At 32.7% G+C, this 21,326-nt stretch overlaps 2 protein-coding genes across 2 annotated transcripts; both read right to left on the bottom strand.

Annotated features, from left to right (window-relative positions):
* Positions 1 to 2,298: 2,298 nt before the first annotated feature.
* LOC120190071 (pentatricopeptide repeat-containing protein At5g38730) lies at positions 2,299 to 4,364 on the bottom strand. Its single transcript, XM_039193196.1, has one exon. The coding sequence runs from the start codon at positions 4,276 to 4,278 to the stop codon at positions 2,515 to 2,517; it is 1,764 nt and encodes a 587-aa protein (XP_039049127.1). The 5' UTR covers positions 4,279 to 4,364; the 3' UTR covers positions 2,299 to 2,514.
* Positions 4,365 to 8,733: 4,369 nt separating this feature from the next.
* Positions 8,734 to 10,781, bottom strand: LOC120190368 (probable inactive receptor kinase RLK902). Its single transcript, XM_039193453.1, has 2 exons — positions 9,515 to 10,781; positions 8,734 to 9,445 (listed from the first exon to the last, which is right to left on the bottom strand). Exons 1-2 carry the CDS (start codon positions 10,725 to 10,727, stop codon positions 8,823 to 8,825), a joined length of 1,836 nt encoding a protein of 611 aa, XP_039049384.1. The 5' UTR covers positions 10,728 to 10,781; the 3' UTR covers positions 8,734 to 8,822.
* Between the last annotated feature and the right edge of the window lie 10,545 nt (positions 10,782 to 21,326).

The raw sequence follows: 21,326 nt of genomic DNA, 5'->3' as shown, positions 1-21,326 counted from the left end.
CCAAATCCAAGAAGCTTTATAAGAGACCGAACTCTCCACCCCCATAGACTTTGGGTTAATATTGTTTATACAACAAATTATCCTTTTCCACCAGGAGTTTTTCTCATTGGAAAACTTCCAAGTCCATTTTCCCAATAAAGTTGTATTTATAAGATTTAGATTAGGAACCCCGAGTCCTCCCAAAGCCTTAGGCTTGCAAGCAATCTCCCAATTTACCCAATGAATTTTGTTTTTAGCGCCTGACTCCCCCCAAAGAAAACTTGCCATGATTGAATTAAGTCTCTTCAAAACACTCCTCGACAGTTTGAAAATCGACATGAAGAAGATTGGTAGGGAGCAAAGAACCGACTTTATCAACGCGATTCTACCAACGAAGGATAGTGAGGCTGACTTCCACCCCGACAATTTTTTATAGAATTTTTGAATAATCGGATCCCATAGAGAGACTGAGTTTTTCTTCGCCCCAAGAGGTAACCCCAAGTAGTATGTTGGGAACGAACCAACAGTGCACCCTATTACTGCAGCCCACTCACAAATGGCCTCGTCATTCACATTAATGTTGAATAATCTGCTCTTCGAAAGATTAATCTACAACCCCAACATCAACTCAAAGATCATAAGCACCCTCCTCGCATTCTTCAAATCCCTAATTGAGGCATTACAAAAAATTATCAAATCATCAACAAATTGAAGATGAGAGAGCTCAAAAGAATTTCGCGGACTCTCAATCTCAAAACCTCTAAACAAGCCTAACCTCACTGCCTTTGACAACATCAAGCTCAAAAGTTCACCAACCAAATTAAAAAAAAAAAGCGGAGAAAGAGAGCAACCCTGCGGAGACCCCTCACGATCCGAAATTCATTCGAAGGAGAAACATTCACCAACACCGATATGGAAGCTGTAGAAACGCACTTTTTCATCCAAGATCCCCATATTTGACCATATCCCATGCAATCCACTATTTTCATAAGTAAACTCCAATAAATTGAATCATACGCTCTTTTGAAGTTAACCTTAAACGCAACTCCTTCAAGGCCTTTCCTCCTCCAACATCAATCCCCTCATTTGCAATAAAGGAATAATCCATAATTTGCCGACCCGGGATGAAAGCAAATTGGGAAGGACCAACGACTGCGTCCATACATTGTTGTAATCTCCTGGAAAGCACCTTTGACAAAATCTTGTACAAACCACCCACAAGGCTTATCGGTCTAAAATCCTCGACATTTTCCGAACTCATCTTTTTCGGGATTAGGGTAATGAACGAGTGATTTACCCCTTTATCCCAACTTTTAAAATGATGTTTAAGTCATAACTGTTGATTCAACATGAGCTAAATTACCATATACATAATTCAGGTCAAAGCTGGAATCCAGAAAACAAACCACAATAAAAGTTGAATCACTTAAAACATCAGGAAAACTAGGAACCTTCTTAGATGTTCAAACACGGGCTAGTACTCACCACAGAAAGAAAATAACACCCCTGATTCCAGATTTCGTTTTGAATCCCTGCATGATGTCTAAAAGGCTCTGGTTCAGACAACTGAATTTGGCTCTGCCACTGAAATCTAAATTGGACTCCACAGGCATATATCTCAACTCTCAAATAAAGTGGACTGTTAAACAGTTCTATATATGGGATTGAAATTCAACCGTAATGAAATCTTGGTATAATTTAAAAAAGGGTATTTAATGGACTAGATAGAACCCCCTTAAAATGTTCAGACCCTACCTCACCAAATAGTTTACAGACTGTTAAAATTGTTTTCCAGTTTATGGAAGAAAGTTAGGTAAAGCTAGAAGGAGCAGTCATGAATTATACAGTCAACAAAGTGAGTTTAAGTTTGGCTATATCATCCGATCCATTACAGAAAATCCTAAGAATACTGAATTCAATCAAATCAAAATCTCTGGTATAATTTTTACTTCTAATTTATGTACTAATAGTTCAGCGGTCGTCACTCCCAATATGTTCCTGATCTGGCATTAAAACCAATTTTGGTACAAATTGAAAGTAGTGTTATAGCTACCTCAATTCCCTAATTGGGCTGAATATTTTATGACATTTCAAGGAAACACATTATTCTAAGTCAATGTGCATAATTCTTCGAAAATTGCATCTTCCAAGCAGATTGAGTAGGACTGACCCTCCTGTCCACCATTTACTAGCCTTCTCCTGAAGCAAACACAACAAAACAGTCAATAGTATATATTGCAAACCATAACCATGTTCACATAACCTATTAAGAAGCAAGAACAGAAAAGAAAAGCTAAGTCAAGCTTACGTGAAGTTGGATTTTGGCTTCACAAGCTTGGTCTTTGACCATTTTTGAGTCGACATAAATTACTTTAAAAAAAATACAAACTGGAGTTCTGAGCTTCAGACTAAGTTTTAAAGAAATTTATAATGTCTCATAACCAGTTCACTTCTAAACATCAGTGTAACCACATGGAAGACTAACTGTGATGCGTCTTGTTGTGAACAGAGCACTATAAAGCATGGAAGGTTAATTCATGACTGTAAATCTCCCTTATTGATATCCTTCAAAATACTCTTAGAAATTAATCCCCTCTGAGTCACATGATTCCAAAAGAAACCTAAAATGCTACTGTCACCAGCATATGAAGCATTGAAAGATCGATAGATTTTGAGAGTTATCATCAACCTCCTCTTATACATTTCATTCAATAGATCTGAAGCAGCATTCACCTTCCCCATTTTCCAGTAAGCATATGCTAGGCTAGTATATATTACACTATCTCCCGATATACCTTTTCCTTGCATAAGAGTGAATATTCTTTCCGCACAATCAACCCTTTCTTGCTTACAGAACCTCCTTATGAGTGCCCTGTACACTGAGACATCAACACAGAGGCCTCTTTTCAAAAATTCATCTGGAAACTTTATAACTTTTTCTTCTTTGCCTTGGTTGCAGTACCCATCAACAAGCCAGGAGTAGGTGCAATAACTAGGAGAAAACCCTGCACCAAGCATGTTAAACAAGTAATCTTTTGCACTATCCATTTCACTCAACTTGAAAAATCCATGTATCAATGCCTTGAACGTAAATTGATCCAACTTCAACCCGGCCTCCATCATCTTGTTCTTCACTTTTATAGCAGATCCCATATCTCCAATCTTGCAATATGCATTGATCAATGTGTTACAAGTCACATTATCAGGTTCAATTTTCTTTTCACTCATCTCATTCAAAATCCAATTAGCTTCCCTTATTTTACTTTCTTCACACAACTTACGAATGATTGAATTATAAGTAACAACTCCAGGATAAATCCCCTTAGCCTCCATCATATCCCGCAATCTTAAAGCTTCTCCTACATCATTCACTCTACAATAACCATCAATTAAAGTAGTGTATGTCACATGGTTAGGACTAACACCTTTAATTTCCTTAAAGAGTCTTAAAGCCTCTCGCATTCTACCTTGCCTACAGAACCCATAAATAAGTGAATTATAAGTTACAATATCCGGAGTAATCCCTGCTCTTTCCATCCTATCTTGCACACACAAAGCTTCATAATGCATACCCTTCTTACAATACAAAGCAATCATTGTATTGAATGTAAAGCGATCTGGAAAAACATTCTTCAATTCCATTTCACTCAATACATTTTCAGCCTTTTCGACATCACCACCCTTGCAACAAGCATGAACCAACACATTGTAAACGTGTAAATTCCCGACCACCCCAAGTCTAACCATTTTCTTATAAACTTTCCAGACGCTATCAATCAATTTTTCTTTAGCCAGACAATTCAAAAACACAGTGCAAGCATGTAAATGAGGCTTTAAACCATGAACTCTCATCGACTCAAAAACTTGTAAAGCATCTTGGGTCATTCTCAATTTTCCATAAGATATCACCAACCAACTCAAAACATGAGAATTCACTTCAACGTCAGAGTGAGTACTGATCAAGGCATTCAAAACGGAATTTGACGACAAGAAATCTTTGTTAGAAATTTTGTCGAGCAAACTGTGCGCTGTCTTGAAATGTTTGTGCTTCGTAAGAATGTGAACCATTGTCCACGTAGATTGCAGAGAGTGGTCATGGCTGGGTATAGAATTTTTTACCCATTGAAAAAAAGACCAAGGAAGAGAAGCACCGGAACTGAAAGCAGAGAGCCGGAGAAGGAGGTCGTTAACGGTGGTCGAGCTTATTTGGATGCAAATTTTGGGTTTCAAAAGATGATTCCAATGACCCTTCAGGATAATAGCAAAAATGGTTTGAGTGAATCGAGCTGAGTTAGCCATCAGTCGCTACTTCTCGCCGTAGGCGTCGAACTCTGTTTCGATTGTTTCACTTCTGCGGGCCGATACCCAACCCTATAGCTTCAATATATTCGAGAGAAATCAGATTTTTTTTACTAAAAAAGGGTAAATACCCTATTTGGTACAATACCTATTTCCGCATTTTCTATCACCCAATTATTTTTTTTAAATCATACTTAATATTATATTTTATTTCTATTTTGGTATCTTACTGTTAAGTTTGATCATTGACTAAATGGAAATGATGATGCGACATGATACAATAATAATTTTGGTCTTTGTAGCTTGTACACTATATCAAATTGATCTTAATTTAAAATAATTCAATAAACCCTTAATATTTAAAAATCCTACCAATTTGATCTTCATTTTAATTTAAAATAATTTAGTAATTTATTATTAATTTAATAATAATTTTCAAATATTAAATATTTTATTGAATAATTTCAAATTATGACTAATTTGATTGAATATGTAAGTTTTGGGATTAAAACTATTATTATACCATATCATGTTACTATTTTCATTTAATTCCACATTCATTCATATTTATTGCGGGTATTAAATAGAAACAAAACATAATAATAATTATAATTTAAAAAAAATACTTGAGTGATCAAAACATAAATGTAAGAATATGTAAAGTGCCAAATAGGTAGTTAACCCAAAAAATAAGCATAATTTTTTTAAATACAAAAAAAAAACATAATGTCAAAGAAAAAAAAAAGGTCATTCATATTTATTCTTTTTTGGAACATTAACCCTTAACATTTCATTTTAGACAAAATGATCTTTACGTATATAAAAAATATTAGTCAACAAACATTTAACATCTAAAGATGATGTAGTGGATACAATTAAACCATAATATTAATGTGACAATCCATGTGTAACAAAATAATGATATAACATATCATGTCGATAAATTTATTTTTCAAAAAATAATTATAATTAAATTATAAATTAAATTAATCACAATTAATCAGATGACAACCTAAGTCATCATCTAATTGGCACTTGTCACTAGGGCTGTAAATGAGACGAGACTGATCGCGAGCTACTCGAGATCGACTCGATCTTGGCTCGATAAATACTCGGATCGAATGGACTCGACTCGAGCTCGAACTCGACTCGAGTTCTTAACGAGCCGAAACGAGCTACTCGATATTCGACTCGAAAAGCTCGTGAGCATCTCGAAAAAATATTATATTATAATTTTATATTTTTTAAAATTACATTATTAAAAATATATTAAAAATACATTATTGATGAATAAATATTCTTGAATTGAAAATGGTTAAAAATTATTTTTGAATAAATATTCTTATATTTATTTTAAATTGATAAAAAAATTATTTCTCTAATGACAAATATTTAATATATTTCTAATGAAAATATTTGTAATAACTAATTTTTTAAATTGTTGTTATATTTTGAGGTTTTGGGTTCAAATATCATAAATATCAAGGGTTTGAGCATTTAATATTAAGATATTATATTGTACTTACCTCATAACTAATTATGTGATCAGGTTTAGGGTTTAGGATTTAGAGTTTATGTGATAGGATTTAAGGTTTAAAGTTTAGAGTTTATGGTTTATGTGTTAAGGTTTAGGGTTTATGTGTTAAGGTTTAAGTTATGCCATGAAGGTAACATATAAATTATGCAAAATGATGTTATGTGGCTCATAAATAAATTATTCACATACTTATACATAAACATATCAACATGCAAAATAAATATACACAACTAATTAAAGAAACAATCATAAACAGAGACTAAATTAAGAAAAATCTAAATGTGAGGACTAATTTAAGCTAAAATTTAAATAATTGAGGGACTGTTTTGTACAAAACGCATAAATCTAGAGAGCCTAAAGCTAATTTACCCCTAAGGATCAAATTCGAGTTTGAGTTCGAGCTTTAATCGAGTTCGAGCTTGAATCGAGCTTGAATCGAGCTTGAATCGAGCTCAAAATCGAGCTTCAATCGAGCTCGAGTCTCGAGCTTCAATCGAGCTCTTGAATTTTTTTTGAGTTCGAGCCTTTTCGAGTTCGAGTCGAGTTTTAATATTATCTTTCGAGTTCGAGTCGAGCTTGAAAATTTTAGGCTCGCGAGTTTTCGAGTCGAGTCGAGCCTACATTTAAAGTTTTCGAGTTCGAGTCGAGCTCGACTCGGCTCGTTTACACCCCTACTTGTCACCCTGGCACCATTCACAACCTCAACACTTTCCCAAACATCAACCCATAAAATTTTCGATTAAAAAAATATCATTTTTTTATTAAGCTAAAGTGATTATAAAGTAATATTGTTTTAATACTCTCTCAATCATTTGACAGTGAACGCTCAGTCATCCTTACAGTCGCTGATGCTCAAACTCATGACCTTTAGGAATAACAACAATTCATTTAACTATTGAGATAATTTGGTTCGTGAAAAAAAAATTATCATTTCTAAAACACAACTACTTAATTCCATTGATAAACAATATCATATACAGAGCTTCAACACATGCCAAATTACAATCCAAAATACCCAAAAATAATATATTCGTAGTTAAGAACAAAATACAAGTAAAGTCCAAATAAATACACATGTTCCCTGAAAGATCAACATTGTATTTTGAAAAGAACACTAACAAGATCGATAATCCTATGAACAAAAAGAATTTGAACATTAAGTTTTACGAATTTAATAATACACAACTACTATATTGTAATTAATAATTCATAAATATAAGCGTGAAATCAAATATATGCATAGTGTATGATATAAGCATTTATGACATATATAGCATGTCAAAACAATCATTATTTTATTTCATACTATAGTAATTTAATTTGTAACACCCTAAATTTGGTCCACGATATGATGAGCTAAAGATGTCAAACTAAACCACCAAAACAAATTTCAAATTATAATATGTTTCTCCTGTTTATTTTAGAATCAAATCATAGATATAATATATCAAAATAAAGATATTCATAACAATGATAAAATCATTAATACAAAATTGGAACTCAATGACAATTTGATATAAAACTAAAATAAATCAAATACTAATGTAGTTTATAGACCAATATACTAATATACAAATAGTAGTCTTATGAATAAATCAAATTTCTTCATCTCTAACCTTAATCCTCATCCTTATTACAACTATCATTATCAAAAATCACCACTGTTTTCGGCAATAGTTCGACCTTCATGTATTTTATTAACAGATGAAATAGACACTCAAGAAATCTCATGAGATCATCGTCGTGTGGTGCTACACCATCTTATATTTGTGCACCATTATCTAATCGTGTCGTTGTCAATCCTTCATCGAATCTATTGCCTTATTGGATCTTTCTTTAATTTAAATATGTTGCATCTCTTAACTTCCTTCAACCATCATTACGAGTTCAATTCCACTTCTCTCTTAACTCTCTCAGTCACTGACCTTCCCTGCACAACTCGTGACTACCTCAGAGCCATCCATCGCACCTGTCATGTCTCAGTTGTCTGTGAAAGTCAGCCTCCAACCTTTATCCTGACCCTCTATTTGCATTCTACCCAATGTCTCCAACACCCCTACCCTATGACCGGCTAAAGTTCTGCCCTTCAGCCACGACACACATTTGCCTTGTTTCATCCAACCAGTGCTCTTGCCTTTGGGCTGTTGTGCGTGCTTGTGTTGCCATGCCAGTAGTCTTATTTGATGTGCTCTATTGTCATAGATAATATGGTGAAGCATAAGGAGTCAATGAACTAATATGATTTTATTATTCTGTAGTATTTTGTCTGTGAAAGTCAGCCTCCAACCTTTATCCTGACCCTCTATTTGCATTCTACTCAATTCTCCAACACCCCTACCCTATGACCGTCTGAAGTTCTGCCCTTCAGCCACGACACACATTTGCCTTGGTTCGTCCAAACAATGCTCTTGCCTTTGGGCTGTTGTGCGTGCTTGTGTTGCCATGCCAGTAGTCTTATTTGATGTGCTCTATTGTCATAGATAATATGGTGAAGCATAAGGAGTCAATGAACTAATATGATTATTCTGTAGTATTTTGTCAGAAAATTACTTACAATCCCACATGCAAGATTTAGAGGTTTTTATAGGATAGCTTGTAAAATGATTTCAATGAACTATTATGCTTGGGAAACCTTTTTAGGGTCAAAAAAGGTAAATCAAACTATATTTTAGTTAAAAAAAAACATAGTGAAAAGGTAATTAAAACCAACGAATCTATGCTCTTTATCTTTTTCTTTCACCCCAACCAATACCAAAGCCAAGAAAAAGGAAAAGGAAAGTAACAAGTCATTGGAAGCTGATGCTATTTTTTCTCATTTTCTTGGAAAATTAAGATAGAATGTAAATCATTTAGATCATTTGTCCTCATCCAAACCGAAAGGAATAGATACGTACAACTGTTTTATATAATATAATGAACCTAAGAATAAACAATCACTTATGTCGAAGAAACTAAGATTGTTGATATTTTTAATCCTTTGCAGCAGATGTTGGACCACCTGCACCAACTAAGTCTGCTCGGAAGAGCCATCGGTTGGGTCATGAATTTGCTGAGTCTCTCTTTCGGGGCCATGGCAATGGAGCTCCTCGATTCGGGTTATCATCTCGGACATCGAAGGACGTTTGTCCGGATATTGAACCGTGCAATTGACGGCAAGCTGTAGAAGCTTGACCATTTCCTCCTCCACGTTCTGGTCTCTCACAAGTTCGGGGTCGAACACCTCTGCTGTCCAGTCCTCTCGAACTATGGATTGAACCCATCTCGGAAGGTCTACTCCTTCCTCATTCAATAAGGCATGTGTGGGTGCTTTTCCAGTAAGCAGTTCGAGAAGCAGTATGCCGAAGCTGTAGACATCGGCTTCTTGGGAAACTTTGCGAGCATCGGTTACTTCCGGAGCACGGTAGCCATCGACACGGTTGGGAGTTGATGAGGGGCCGGAAAACTGAACAAGACCGAAATCAGATACTCGAGCATCATAGGTCGTAGTGAGTAGGATATTTGAAGATTTGATGTTTCCATGGGAGATTCCTGGTGCCTTAGAATGTAGGTATGCAACGCCTCTGGCAGCTCCAAGGGCAATGCCACACCTTGTGTTCCAATTCAATGGACTGCTTCCAGCTCCTCTGTTACCTGTTCAATAATGATAATAATACACTCATTTGTTAATCATTAAGAAAGAACAGAACATAATGCACTCACCATGAAGAAGTGCAGACAAGCTTCCCATCGGCATGTAATCGTAAACAACGAGTTTCTCGTCCGCACCGAAGTAATAGGCCCTCATTGGGACCAAATTCGGGTGATCCATGGCTCCAACGACCTCCATCTTTTCCTTGAATTCCTTCTCCGATGCCATCACATCCTTTAACCTCTTCACTGCAACAACCACCCCCATCTCCATAGTGGCCTTATAGGCCGTCCCAAATGTTCCCTTCCCCAACACCACAGCAGAAGCCTTCAATAAATCCTCTAGATCGAATAACCTAGATGCGTTACCGAAGAACACCAGTTTTTTACTCCGACTACTCTTAGCAATGGCATCACTCTCCCCTGTTGCTTTATCCTCGCCCTGTCTCGGAGGAGCGATAATCCTTGTCTCCGTTTTCGTAGAACCCTTCCTTTTACATAAAAATACTAAAACAATCAACGTGAACAAAACAACCATCACACAACCAACAGCAATACCAGCAATGGCTGCACCAGACAATTTACTGGCAGTGCCACTATTTTCAGTTCCATTACAAGAAACCAAAGGCTCCCCACATAAAGAATTCCCTTCAAATGCAGTTTTCGGCCTGCTTGATAAACCTTTCGGGATCGATCCGTTTAACCGATTAAAAGAAACATTAAATTGCACAAGTGCAGGCAAGCCAATATCTGGTATTGACCCAGATAAGTGATTGTTCTCCAAATACAAAGTAGCCAACCCAGTCAAATTGTTAAAACTAGCAGGGATTGTACCCGCGAAATTATTGTTTGCGAGATTAAGTCTAATCAAGTTACGCAAAGAGAACAAGAAGGCAGGGATGTCACCGGAAAATCGATTCCCTTGTAAGTATAGGTTCCGAAGGGAAGTAAGCTTGGCGAAGCCGGACGGCATCGGCCCGGATAGAGCATTGAAACGAAGCGAAAGGGTACGAAGCTGTGTTAAGTTGCCAATGGCAATGGGAAGCTGACCTGACAGACCCTTTCCGGGGAGTCTTAACTCCACTACTCTGTTTTGCGCACAAAGTACACCAGTCCAATTACATGCGCTGCTTGACAGATTCCATAAAAGTGGGCGTCCACCCACAGTTGCTCGAAGAGCCAACAAGGCAGCCCTGACGGAAGCTACATCCGAGTTTGTAGCAGTGGCCAACAATGTTGTCCATAACAACAAGGAGAAACATATTATGTTGAAATTCAGTTTCATGGCTTTTGTGGCTGAGAAAGAAAAAAAAGGTTTGATTTCCGTAATTGGAAATGGATTTCCAGAGGTTAAGAGATTGGAACGAAGATGATGATGCAAGGGGTTGTTTGAGAATTTTAGTAGTGGCCAATGCCAATGTGAATGGTTGAAACTAAGAAGGTGTATGCTTTTGGTTTTTCTAATAATGGAAACTTATGAATTCTACAAATCTGGTTTGATTTGATTTCAGTAAAAAAAAAGTAGGGTTAAGGAACTAAAAGGTTGACGTTCAAGATTTTGAGGAGCATCAAGTAGTTGAGGAAGAAAAGAAGCAACGGGATTTATCTTCTTTATTACGTAAACTTCTTTTGGGGGGAAATAATTGTATAATTTATTGCGGAATTATGGGAATTACACTACGTAGTCAGGTTTAACGGGTGACCTTCAAAATTCATTTACTTCTGATTTTCAAAATAAGGTTTATTTTTATGTTAATATATTAAAGATTTGAAAGATTAAATATTTATGATAAAAATATTGAAAACAAAATCTATACAAGGAAAAAATAGCGGGATAAGAAAACTCTGATAATTTGATATAAGATATGATTATTTAATATGAATATGATATTAAAAATATGATAGAAGTAAAAAAATGTTTGAAATTGTTAAATTTGGTAATTCGAGATATGATATTGAAAATAATTAATATAGGGGTTAATACACTTTTAAGTGCCAAAATTATACCTCAAATTGATTTCTGGTATATAAATATGTATTTAACGTTTTCTCCGTTACACTTTTAAGAGCCTAGGCTGTAACGACCGTTAAATTCAGCCGTTAACTGGCACGTGTCGCCCTCATATTTTTTTAAACTTTTTATAAAACAAAACGTAAAATTATTATTTTAAAAAATTCAAATGTTTCAAAAATATCAAAATGACCCATAAGATTTTGAAACTCAAATCATTCAACTCTTTTGTCAATCATTATTGCCGTCGTCGGCTGTATACCCACTAATAGTCGGACTCCACTGCTGTCAAGTCTCTCGTCATCACCCCTAAACAGATTGTCGATCGAAAACCGGCCGCAAATCACCGAAAAATCACGCGAAAATTGATTATAATCACGCACAAATCACCACAAATCGCATGCAAATCGGTCGAGAAGACAGTGGGTGGGCTTCACCAGACTTTGGGTTAAGGATGATCGGTAGTGGGTCTGCCAGATTTTGGGTTAGGAATTTAGGAGTATTTGGGAGTTTTATGATTTGAGGGAGTTTTATGATTTGAGGGAGTTTTATGAAAAAAAATATAGGGGCTTTTTGGAAAAAATAATAATAATTTTGATTTTTTTAAAATAAAAAAATCGAAAAAATATGAGGGTTAAACGTGTCTGTTAATGGTAAAATTTAATGGTTGTTATGTCATTGGCACCTAAAAGTGTAACGGAGAAAACGTTATACACCTATTTTTAGTGAAAGATTCTTTAGACACCATAAGGCAATTTGAGGTATAGTATAGGCACTTAAAAGTGTATTAAGCCTTAATATAATATTGATAACGTACACTAGGAGTGAACGAATCTCAACTCGAAAAACTGATTTTTTGTTTGAATCGATTCGAAAAAACTCGACTCGAATTTGCTTCGAGTTGTAATTTCATAAACTTTACTCAACTTGAACAAATTTCAAGTTCAAGTTGAGTTATAAAATACAACTAGAATAATTCAAAAAGCAACTCGAGTTTTTTTAGTAATTAGTGGATTAATTTTCAAGTTTGAGTAGAGTTCCTCGACTCTATATGATATATGTATATCACTTATGAAAAATATGAAGAAATATATCCGTATTATATATGGTTATAAAAACCATTTAAATTAGAATCGAATAAGATCATAATATTATAAATATTTACAATTAAATTTAAACAGAAACTCAAAAATTCAAATCAAGTTTGAGTTATAAAATGAAACTCGTCAACTAAATTTTTTTTGACTTGACTCGATCTGATCAAACGCTCACCTCTAACGTATACGCTCTATAGATATAGATACTCAAATTCATGACCTATAAAGAATATAATATTTCCTTTAACTATTAAGTCATTTTATGAATTCTTTATGATGGAATTATTAATATATTATAACTGAAAAAAATATATATAACTCAAGCTATCTATTATAACTGAAAAAAATAAATTTCGTTTCTGAATTTTGTTCCTTGAGTTTTATAGAAGTAATACAATTACAACTATAAAATCAAAAAATAATAAAATAAATTATTATATTTTTAGTTGATTGAATAATAATATATAAAAAGAAAATTTAAGATCATGTCAATATTATTGGAGACGAAATTATATGAAAAGGTAAGAGAGAGAGAGAGATGATGAGATTGAGGAAGGCTAGAAATGGGAAAATTTATCAGAAAAATAAATTCTGTGGATTTTGGAGTCTTGTGCGGTAAGAGTTGGCAGCCAAAATTGAGCTTCACGTGTTTTATTTATTGTATTCTTTTTTCCGAATAATTTTAACAATTAAAAAGATAATTGTTATCTTTAAAATTTTTGAATTTGAACAAAATATCTATAAATGTATTTAAACGTTCATTATCAAATAGTTAAAAGTTTTTCGAATAGCTAATACATTATAATAACCTTAAATTAATTAAAAAAACTTTTTGTTTTATTTTTTATCATAATTGTTTATTTTAAAAAATCAAATAAATAATTAAAAACAAAAAACTTATTAAACGACGCTAATTATTTCATTTATTTTCTTATTATTTATAATTATTTTACATTTTTAATAATTTTACGAATTTTACACATTTTAAATAAATTTTAATGTTCCTAATAATTACTCGAAATTTTATATAAAATTTAATATTTTTCTATAATTTTAAAAATTATTTTTTGAAATTTTGTGTAACATGATAAAATAACTAATACAAACATTGTCAAAGGATAAACTAATTGAAGTCAGTTTAACAAATTTATAATTTTTATTGGAAATGATTTAATTACAATTAAAAGTAAATAATTTTTTAGTTTGAAGTTCAAAATATGATAAAGATTATTCAATTTTTTATTACTTATACTCAAATATAAATAGAAAAACCAACTTCTATGATATGAACAATATTAAATTATTTTATAATATAGACATGGAAAAAAATAATTCATACATGATAAAAATTACTCAAATATATTAGAATTAATATAATTTGCACTATAAATGTAACATGAATTTATGAATTAAGATAAAACTATGATCCTTTTTAAATTATTATTATTATTAGAAAATTTAATGAAAAAATCGTATAGCTTTCATAATTTAGAAACATCCACTTATTCTTTAGGTTTAATAAAAATTGAAAAAATAATCCGAGGAAGCTTACTTATTAAGTAGAAGTTAAATTGAAATATATATATTTATCTCCCATTATTAGTTATTCTTGTATTTCTTTTCTCCCATTTTTATCCAAGACTTTTTAAACTACAAAATGATAAAATCTTATGTTTTAGAATTATTTTGTAACTGTAAATTAAATATAATTAAACCATATTCTTAAAATTAAGTGCAAATTAAATATCTAAGACTTATCCTTAATCCAATTTATTGAGGTGAAACCGTGAAGTTATGTTTTTATTTGAAAATGAATTAATAAAAATTTACGTTAAAAGTTTTAGTAATAAAGGAGTTGATTAAACCAACAATTAGTTGGTTTAGTGGGATGATATACTAGATCTCTTAAATAAAATCAGATATTCGAATCCTATGATTTATGAATTGAGCAAACTGAATTAGGAGGGTCGCCCTCACCTTTGCAATACCCGATCCGAATTAGTCAATCAATAAATCGAATATCGATAGTTATATAAAAAATAAAAGAGTTGATTAAAATTGAAAATGAAAAATAGCATAAATCAATCAATCGTATAAGCCTTAGTTTTTTTTTTTTTTTTGCGGCCGCTTTCTTGTTTTCCCCATCTTTGTTGCTGGACAACATAATTTAGTGGTGGTAGTCGACTGTTAATATTTCCCCCTTATGTGTTGATTTGTCTTGTTTTAGATTTTTTTATGAAACTGGATATGTGATTTATTTTAGGAGATAATTTTTTGATTTATAATTGTCAAATGTCTTTCAGTAATTTGATTTCTTGTTATGGTTCGTTTATCAATATAGTCAAATATATTTGAATCTACATTTTGTCTGAGTTTTTTAGATGTATTTTTAATATGTTTATTGTATGTGTTTATTTTTTTGTGTCAATAATTATAAGAAATGTCTTAATTATCTGTTTAGTTTTCTCTTATAGTTATAAATATTTACTGTAATTTTGAAATTTTTTTCTTTAAATATAAAAAATAATATCAATTCTAAATTTAGATTCATTTATCAAAAGTGTTAACATATTGTACCATTAAACACTTGTTATTAATGTAAAAATTAATGTTACATTGAATCATAATTACTATTTTTAAAATTAGATTAATTTTTGTAAGTGTTTTTCAGTTATTAGGGTAGAGAATAGAAAGAAAAAAAGAAAAAGGAAATGATAAATGATAACGGTTGTGTATAAAAATACAATAACAGTAAATAATTGATCAAAGGTGTAATCACTATTTTTTTTTTTACCGAAACAAGCCTCCACGTCAGCAGCTCCACCCGTGGTCTCTCCTGCTCCACAGCCTTGGCCTCGTCACCACACAAAACAACATCAACTTTTTTTTATATATATATTAACAGATATAAAAAAATAGAGGGAGAAGAAAAACCGGGGGAAAATATCATTTGTAAGGGAACCATTTTCTGGAATAGAAGAGAAAAACGGCTGTGAGCTTCTCCCTTTCATTTTACCTTTTTTTTTGCTTTCTTTCTTCCTTGTTTTTGAACCAGAAAAGAAATAGAGAAGTTTACCTTATACGATTACCTCGAGATCGTCTGGTGTTGAGTAGTCGGCCGAAAGGGGGGTCGGTTTAGGCTTCTAAGTCACAGTTTTTGGGGTATTATAAGTTTAGAGGAAGCTAGGTTGCATTTGGGTTTCGGTTTTAAGAGACCGACCACCGCTAGTGGTGGTCGGTGGGGGGCGTTCATGGCCGATTATTGTGGTTTTAGAGTTTATTTTGGCCGGTCGAAAGAAAGAGAAAGAGAGGGAAGTGCATCAGCCTCTTGGGGAGGACGTTTGGTCCTTTAGACCTTTGGGTTGTGTAATACCCCAAAATTTCCGTTAATGATTAAAATGTAACTTTTTAAAGTTTAATGGCTTATAAACTTAAAAAAATTTAGAGACCAAAAGATAATTTTAAAAATTATATGATCTGATCCCGTAAATAAATAGTTCATCCCAATAATAAAGTTTCATGAGAATCAGAATTTTGATTTTTTATTCAGCACAAGGTGTAATGTTCAATCGTGACAGGTAAACGGTGGGGATGTTTCTTTTACGACGGTGGTGAGATTCACGATGGAGATAGACGATAGATCTTGCAACTGGGCGTGATTGAACAACAGTAGGGTGATAGACGGCTACGATCGGTGAGGATGGACGTGGTGATCAATGGAAGAGGTTGACGACAGTAATGAAAGACTAGGGTTTTTAGGGTGAAGATTGGGGAAATGGTGGTAGCCTTATAAGTAGAAGGGTTAAGGTTTTGGAATTGGTAACCCTACGATAAATATTTATTTATACATGTTTGGATTTCATACGAAAGAGGGTTCAATAAAAAGGGTTTACCACTGAAGATCGAGCAGAGTCTAGAAGGGTTTGATACTTTGATTTTTACTTGCACGCTCTTTTAGAACTAATTCTCAGATTTTAATATACAGATTTATGATCATCTAAAGCATTAATAGGAAAAATAAATCTCTACGACCTCGAGTGTTCATAATGATTTATGAACTAACTAATCATATATACCTAAATATACAGAGAAAAGTATAGTAGCCAGAGTTAAAGATTAATAAGAGCAAGGAAATTTACTCGGTTAATTAAGTTGTTCATTTTTTTCTCTCATATTCTTTTAAGTTATGAGTTATAGATTTATTAAGAATACTCTCATTCCTTCCTATAGAGTAGAGGTGTTTATTGAGCGAGTCGATTACAAGTTGGGCAGTGTTTGTCTCGTGCTCGTTAAAAAATTTTATTGCTCGATTCGACTCATTGCTCGTTAAGCTTACTAGAATTTTTAGATGGAGTAATTAGGGTTTGATTTTTGAGTGTCATAAATTAATATCTATTAATTAATAATTTAATATTTTTCTTATTGCTTATTAGAAGATTAATAATTTAATAAATTAGTAATAATCATTAATTAGTAATTTAACATCTTTCTTATTATCTACTAGTAAATTAGTAGCTATTATTTAAATTCTTTAATGGAATAATTTTTTAACATAATTACTAAAAAATTATAAAAAAATAATAATGAATTGCTAACGAACTTTTCAAGTCAATTGGACCTTACTCAACTCAACTCGTTAAGATATCGAGTCAAGCTCAAGTTCTAGACCAAGTTCTAGTAAATTAAATTCGGATTGCTTTCGATCCAGATTGTTGATGTTTTCAGTTCGGGTTGCTTTCGATTCAACTAAAATTCGAGTCGTTTTCGATTCGATCCGATTTATTTCGGATTTCATATTAATTTTAGATCATTATATTCGGATCTATATTGGGTCTCAGATCGAATAAATTATTTCGAATAATCGGATATGAGTCAACTTTGTCAGGTCCGTCTATATATATTATTCAAAAAGAAAGAATGAAAAAAAGAAGTCTTCTTATAAAGTTTATATTGAATAACAGTTATTGTTACATTATCTTAAAATTCCAAATGAAAAATTAACAATATAAATAACAATGGGACGATATTACTAAATAGACAGACTTGCGTATATCACATTAGCTTTTTCTTTTTTAACTGTCTTGTAATGGCTTTTGGTGAAGATCATCAGGTGATGCAAGGGGGAATGGAAGTATCTCTCTGATACGTACAGTGGCCTACCCACCTTATGTTTAGGGTGGCACAAGTGTCTCTCTTAAAAGTTTAATTTTTTTAGTTAATTATTTATTTTATTAATTATATCTATCTCAAAATTTACCAATCCGAATTGATTTGTATGTTGAAATATTTGAATATTTCTTTGATTATGATCTTATAAAAAATATATTCTATTACCATCAGTTTCTTAAGTATTTATAATTTTATCTCTCATCAAATTATTTGAAGATACTCATTTTTTTCATTTGAATATAATTTATATTATTATTATAATAATAATAATTATTATTATTATTTTATTATTAATAAATATTATTACAAGCCCAATCAAGACTGGACCGGCCTAGTTACAAAAGACCCAATTGGCCCAAACCTAACAGAAACCCTAAAACCCATTTAGGGTTTGATCTCAGGTTCAGCCGCCGCTCATCTCTTAGCCGTTGGATCAGATTTTGATCCAACGGTCCAAGGACCTCCAGATGCAAACCCTAGGGTTATGATACCCTAGGGACCACGCGGCGCCGCCTCTGTCTCCAGCCGCCCCACGTCGACGTTCCAGCTGCCGCCGCCCTCAAAGAAGCCTCCAGAAGCGCCACTGAGCCATCCACGTTGTTACCCTATGGTGAGTCACCACCATAGTTCGGTGACTCACCAAGGGCCATTCCATTACCCGGTCCGATGAACGTCTCGACGAGGCTATAAAGCCTCGGTTCACCTGCAAACAAAAGAACACGACAGCAACCCAAGAGAAAAACAGAAAGTAAAATAAAAGAGAAGAGAAGATACAGAGAGCAACTCAGCAACCATAATAGCAAGGAAAATACGAGGGATACTTACCAACGAAGCCCCGCCGTCGCCGGAGTTCACACGAGCCTCCAAACATCACCAAAGACCTACGAAAACTCGAAGGTATTTTCGTAGATCTGCTCCGATCGGGAGTTTTTTTAAGAGAAACGGTCATCGGAACCGTCAATAGGACGGTCCGATCTATATTTTGGTGTAAAAATTTTTTTTCCCGACCACCAGATGCGGTGGCCGGTGGCGGGGTCAACACCGGCAAACGGCTGTCGGTCGGTGCCACTTCTCTCTGTTTTAGAGAGAAGCGAGAGAGTTTTATAACTCTCTCATTTAGAGAGAGAAAGTGAAAGAGAGAAATGAGAGAAATGACCTTAAGGCCTTGGGGTTTGGGACTTAAATACCCCTCCCCGAACGACGTCGTTTTGGGGAGGGTCTGTCTGTAATTAATTAAAAGTGAAATCCCGTCCGCAGTCTATCAGTTTTGTAATTTTATATTTTAGTCAATGAATCAAATTTATGATCTTTTTAATTTGATCTCTTAATTTTATTTAATTTATAATTTAGTCATTAACATAAAATATATTTTAGTTAAAATAACCGATTTAGTCCTCGTAACTTTATTAATTAATATTTTAAACCCCGAATAACATATTTTAATTTCTTTTAATTTTTATATACGAATTTGATATAATTTTAATCTAGTCACTAAATTAATAAAGGGGTAGAATAGCATGTTTAGCCACCGAAATTTTAAATAATTAATTACGAATTAGATATTTATTTTTAATATATTCTAATTTAGTCATTAGTTTTAAATTATTAATCATTTTTATATAATTTTAATTTCATTTATTTTAGTTGTTGATTTAATTTTATATGTTTATTTGTAATATATTATTATTATTAGTATTATTATTACAAATATATATATAATAAATAATTATTTATTTTTCTTTTTATTAAAATATTTATATGAATTATTTTTTATAAAATAATAATAATAATCCTATTTTAATAATATTAAAGAAAATGACTTTCTTAAAGCACCTAGAAGCCCGTTTTCTGATATTTTTACCTTATAAAATAAATTATTTTTAAGAAATATTTTATTTATATTTATTTTTTAATATTGAAGAAAAGAGCTGTCTTAAAGCACCTAGAAGTTTTTTTTCTGATATTTCTAAATAAATAAATATCCTATTTATATAAAAATTAATAAATTTTCCTTATAATTATACTAGTAAATTTGAAATGACATAATTATAGATTAAATATATTTTTAAATTTATAATAATAGAGACAAATTATAATTAATGAGTACCAAATTTTGGGCGTTATAGGGGTGTTAATCCTTCCCTAAACGTAATCGACCTCGAATTTTTTAAAGTTTTTTTTGGTTATATGCAGATCAGATTTATCTTTTAAATTATGTTTTATTCAAAACTATTTTAAAAGATTGTTTTTAGGTATTTGACCTACCTGACCCAAAAGGTCAATGGCGACTCCCAAAATATTTTTTTTAAAATAAAATCATTTATTTATTCGTGTTATTTTTCCCGCCAAGTAAAAATTTCGTGCCCGGACGAAAGCCGGTTACGACAGCTTGGCGACTCCACTGGGATGGTCAAGCTTTTAAAATCAATTATAAATTGTCTCTATTAATTATAAATTAAAAATTCATATATTTAATTTATAATTCTTTCTTTTCAAAATTTTTATATATACTTATTATTTTCTTAGTATTTATATATATTATTTTATTAATATTTCATTTTATTTGCAAGTATTTTATTTCATTATTTATTTTTCTGTCAGAGGTTTGAACATTTCTCCTCACACTCAACACTTGCATTGCATAACATAAAGCTCTATAATTGAGTTTGTCCCTTTTAAGTGGGAGTGAAAGCGACGTCTTCGTGAGAATTTATTCTCCGTGTCAGACCTAGCAAGTAACTTTCGGGGTTCATATGCTCTATGTCTTCGTGAGAATTTATTCTCTATGTTAGGCATAGAGAAGTGTATCCACTCGAATTGAACTCGGTCCACTTTAGTCTATGATGGACTAGGATTGAGGGTTAGCAGCCCAAGGGGGCACTAACAAGAACAATTCGGGTACCTTTATTCTTAGATCTGAAACTCTGCATATAATAAACCCTAGAAACTCTTCCGATCTGAAGCCATGCCGAAATTTTGTCCAAAATAGGTGTACACACAGGAGAAATGAATTCTAACTTTTCCTTTTAATTTATTTATTTATTTTCTTACTGAATAAATTGCATGTGAATTTAAATTATTTAAAGTATGAAGAAAGCATGTTTAAATAAAGATATTTAGGTAGACATTATTATTAAATTATTTTTTCCTTTATTATGTAAACTAATTCATTTTGTTTTGTTCTTTATTTCTTCTGTTTGCATAGCATCATACAGGATAAAAGGCATTGATCCCCGTGTTAATTGTCTCATTGGAAAACCTTCATCCATGGATAAAAAGTGTTCAAATCAAATAGTTCTAAACTCAGAAGTAAGACAGTGGGCTGAGGACTTACAAAGACAAGGGGGAGACAGTCTACAAGATGACTATGTATCTGAGTTAGCTAGTTATGCTCCAGTTTCGCTAAAAAGAAATGATATGCAAGATTTGTGAGGCATTTGAGAGATTTGGGACTCAAACAAAAAGTTGCAGTTTTATCAGACTTACGGAGACATCCCATATTTGCTCTATGTCGAAGTTGATGATGACTTACTTCGAGCCCTAATTCAATTCTGGAATCCAGAGTACAATTGCTTCACTCTCAATAAGGAGGACTTGGTTCCTACTA

Source organism: Hibiscus syriacus, unplaced genomic scaffold (genome assembly GCF_006381635.1).
Source record: "Hibiscus syriacus cultivar Baekdansim isolate YM2019G1 unplaced genomic scaffold, ASM638163v2 tig00116962_pilon, whole genome shotgun sequence".
Lineage (NCBI taxonomy): Eukaryota > Viridiplantae > Streptophyta > Magnoliopsida > Malvales > Malvaceae > Hibiscus > Hibiscus syriacus.
The sequence above is the reverse complement of the archived record's forward strand: the minus strand, read 5'-3'. Positions and strand labels throughout refer to the sequence as shown.

What these genes read in the sequence shown, in the direction of transcription:
- LOC120190071 (XM_039193196.1), bottom strand. Translation starts at nt 4,278, where the DNA reads ATGGCTAACTCAGCTCGATTCACTCAAACCATTTTTGCTATTATCCTG.
- LOC120190368 (XM_039193453.1), bottom strand. Translation starts at nt 10,727, where the DNA reads ATGAAACTGAATTTCAACATAATATGTTTCTCCTTGTTGTTATGGACA. An exon ending in CTTGTCTGCACTTCTTCATG is followed by an intron (nt 9,446 to 9,514) that starts GTGAGTGCATTA and finishes ATTATTGAACAG; the next exon opens with GTAACAGAGGAGCTGGAAGC.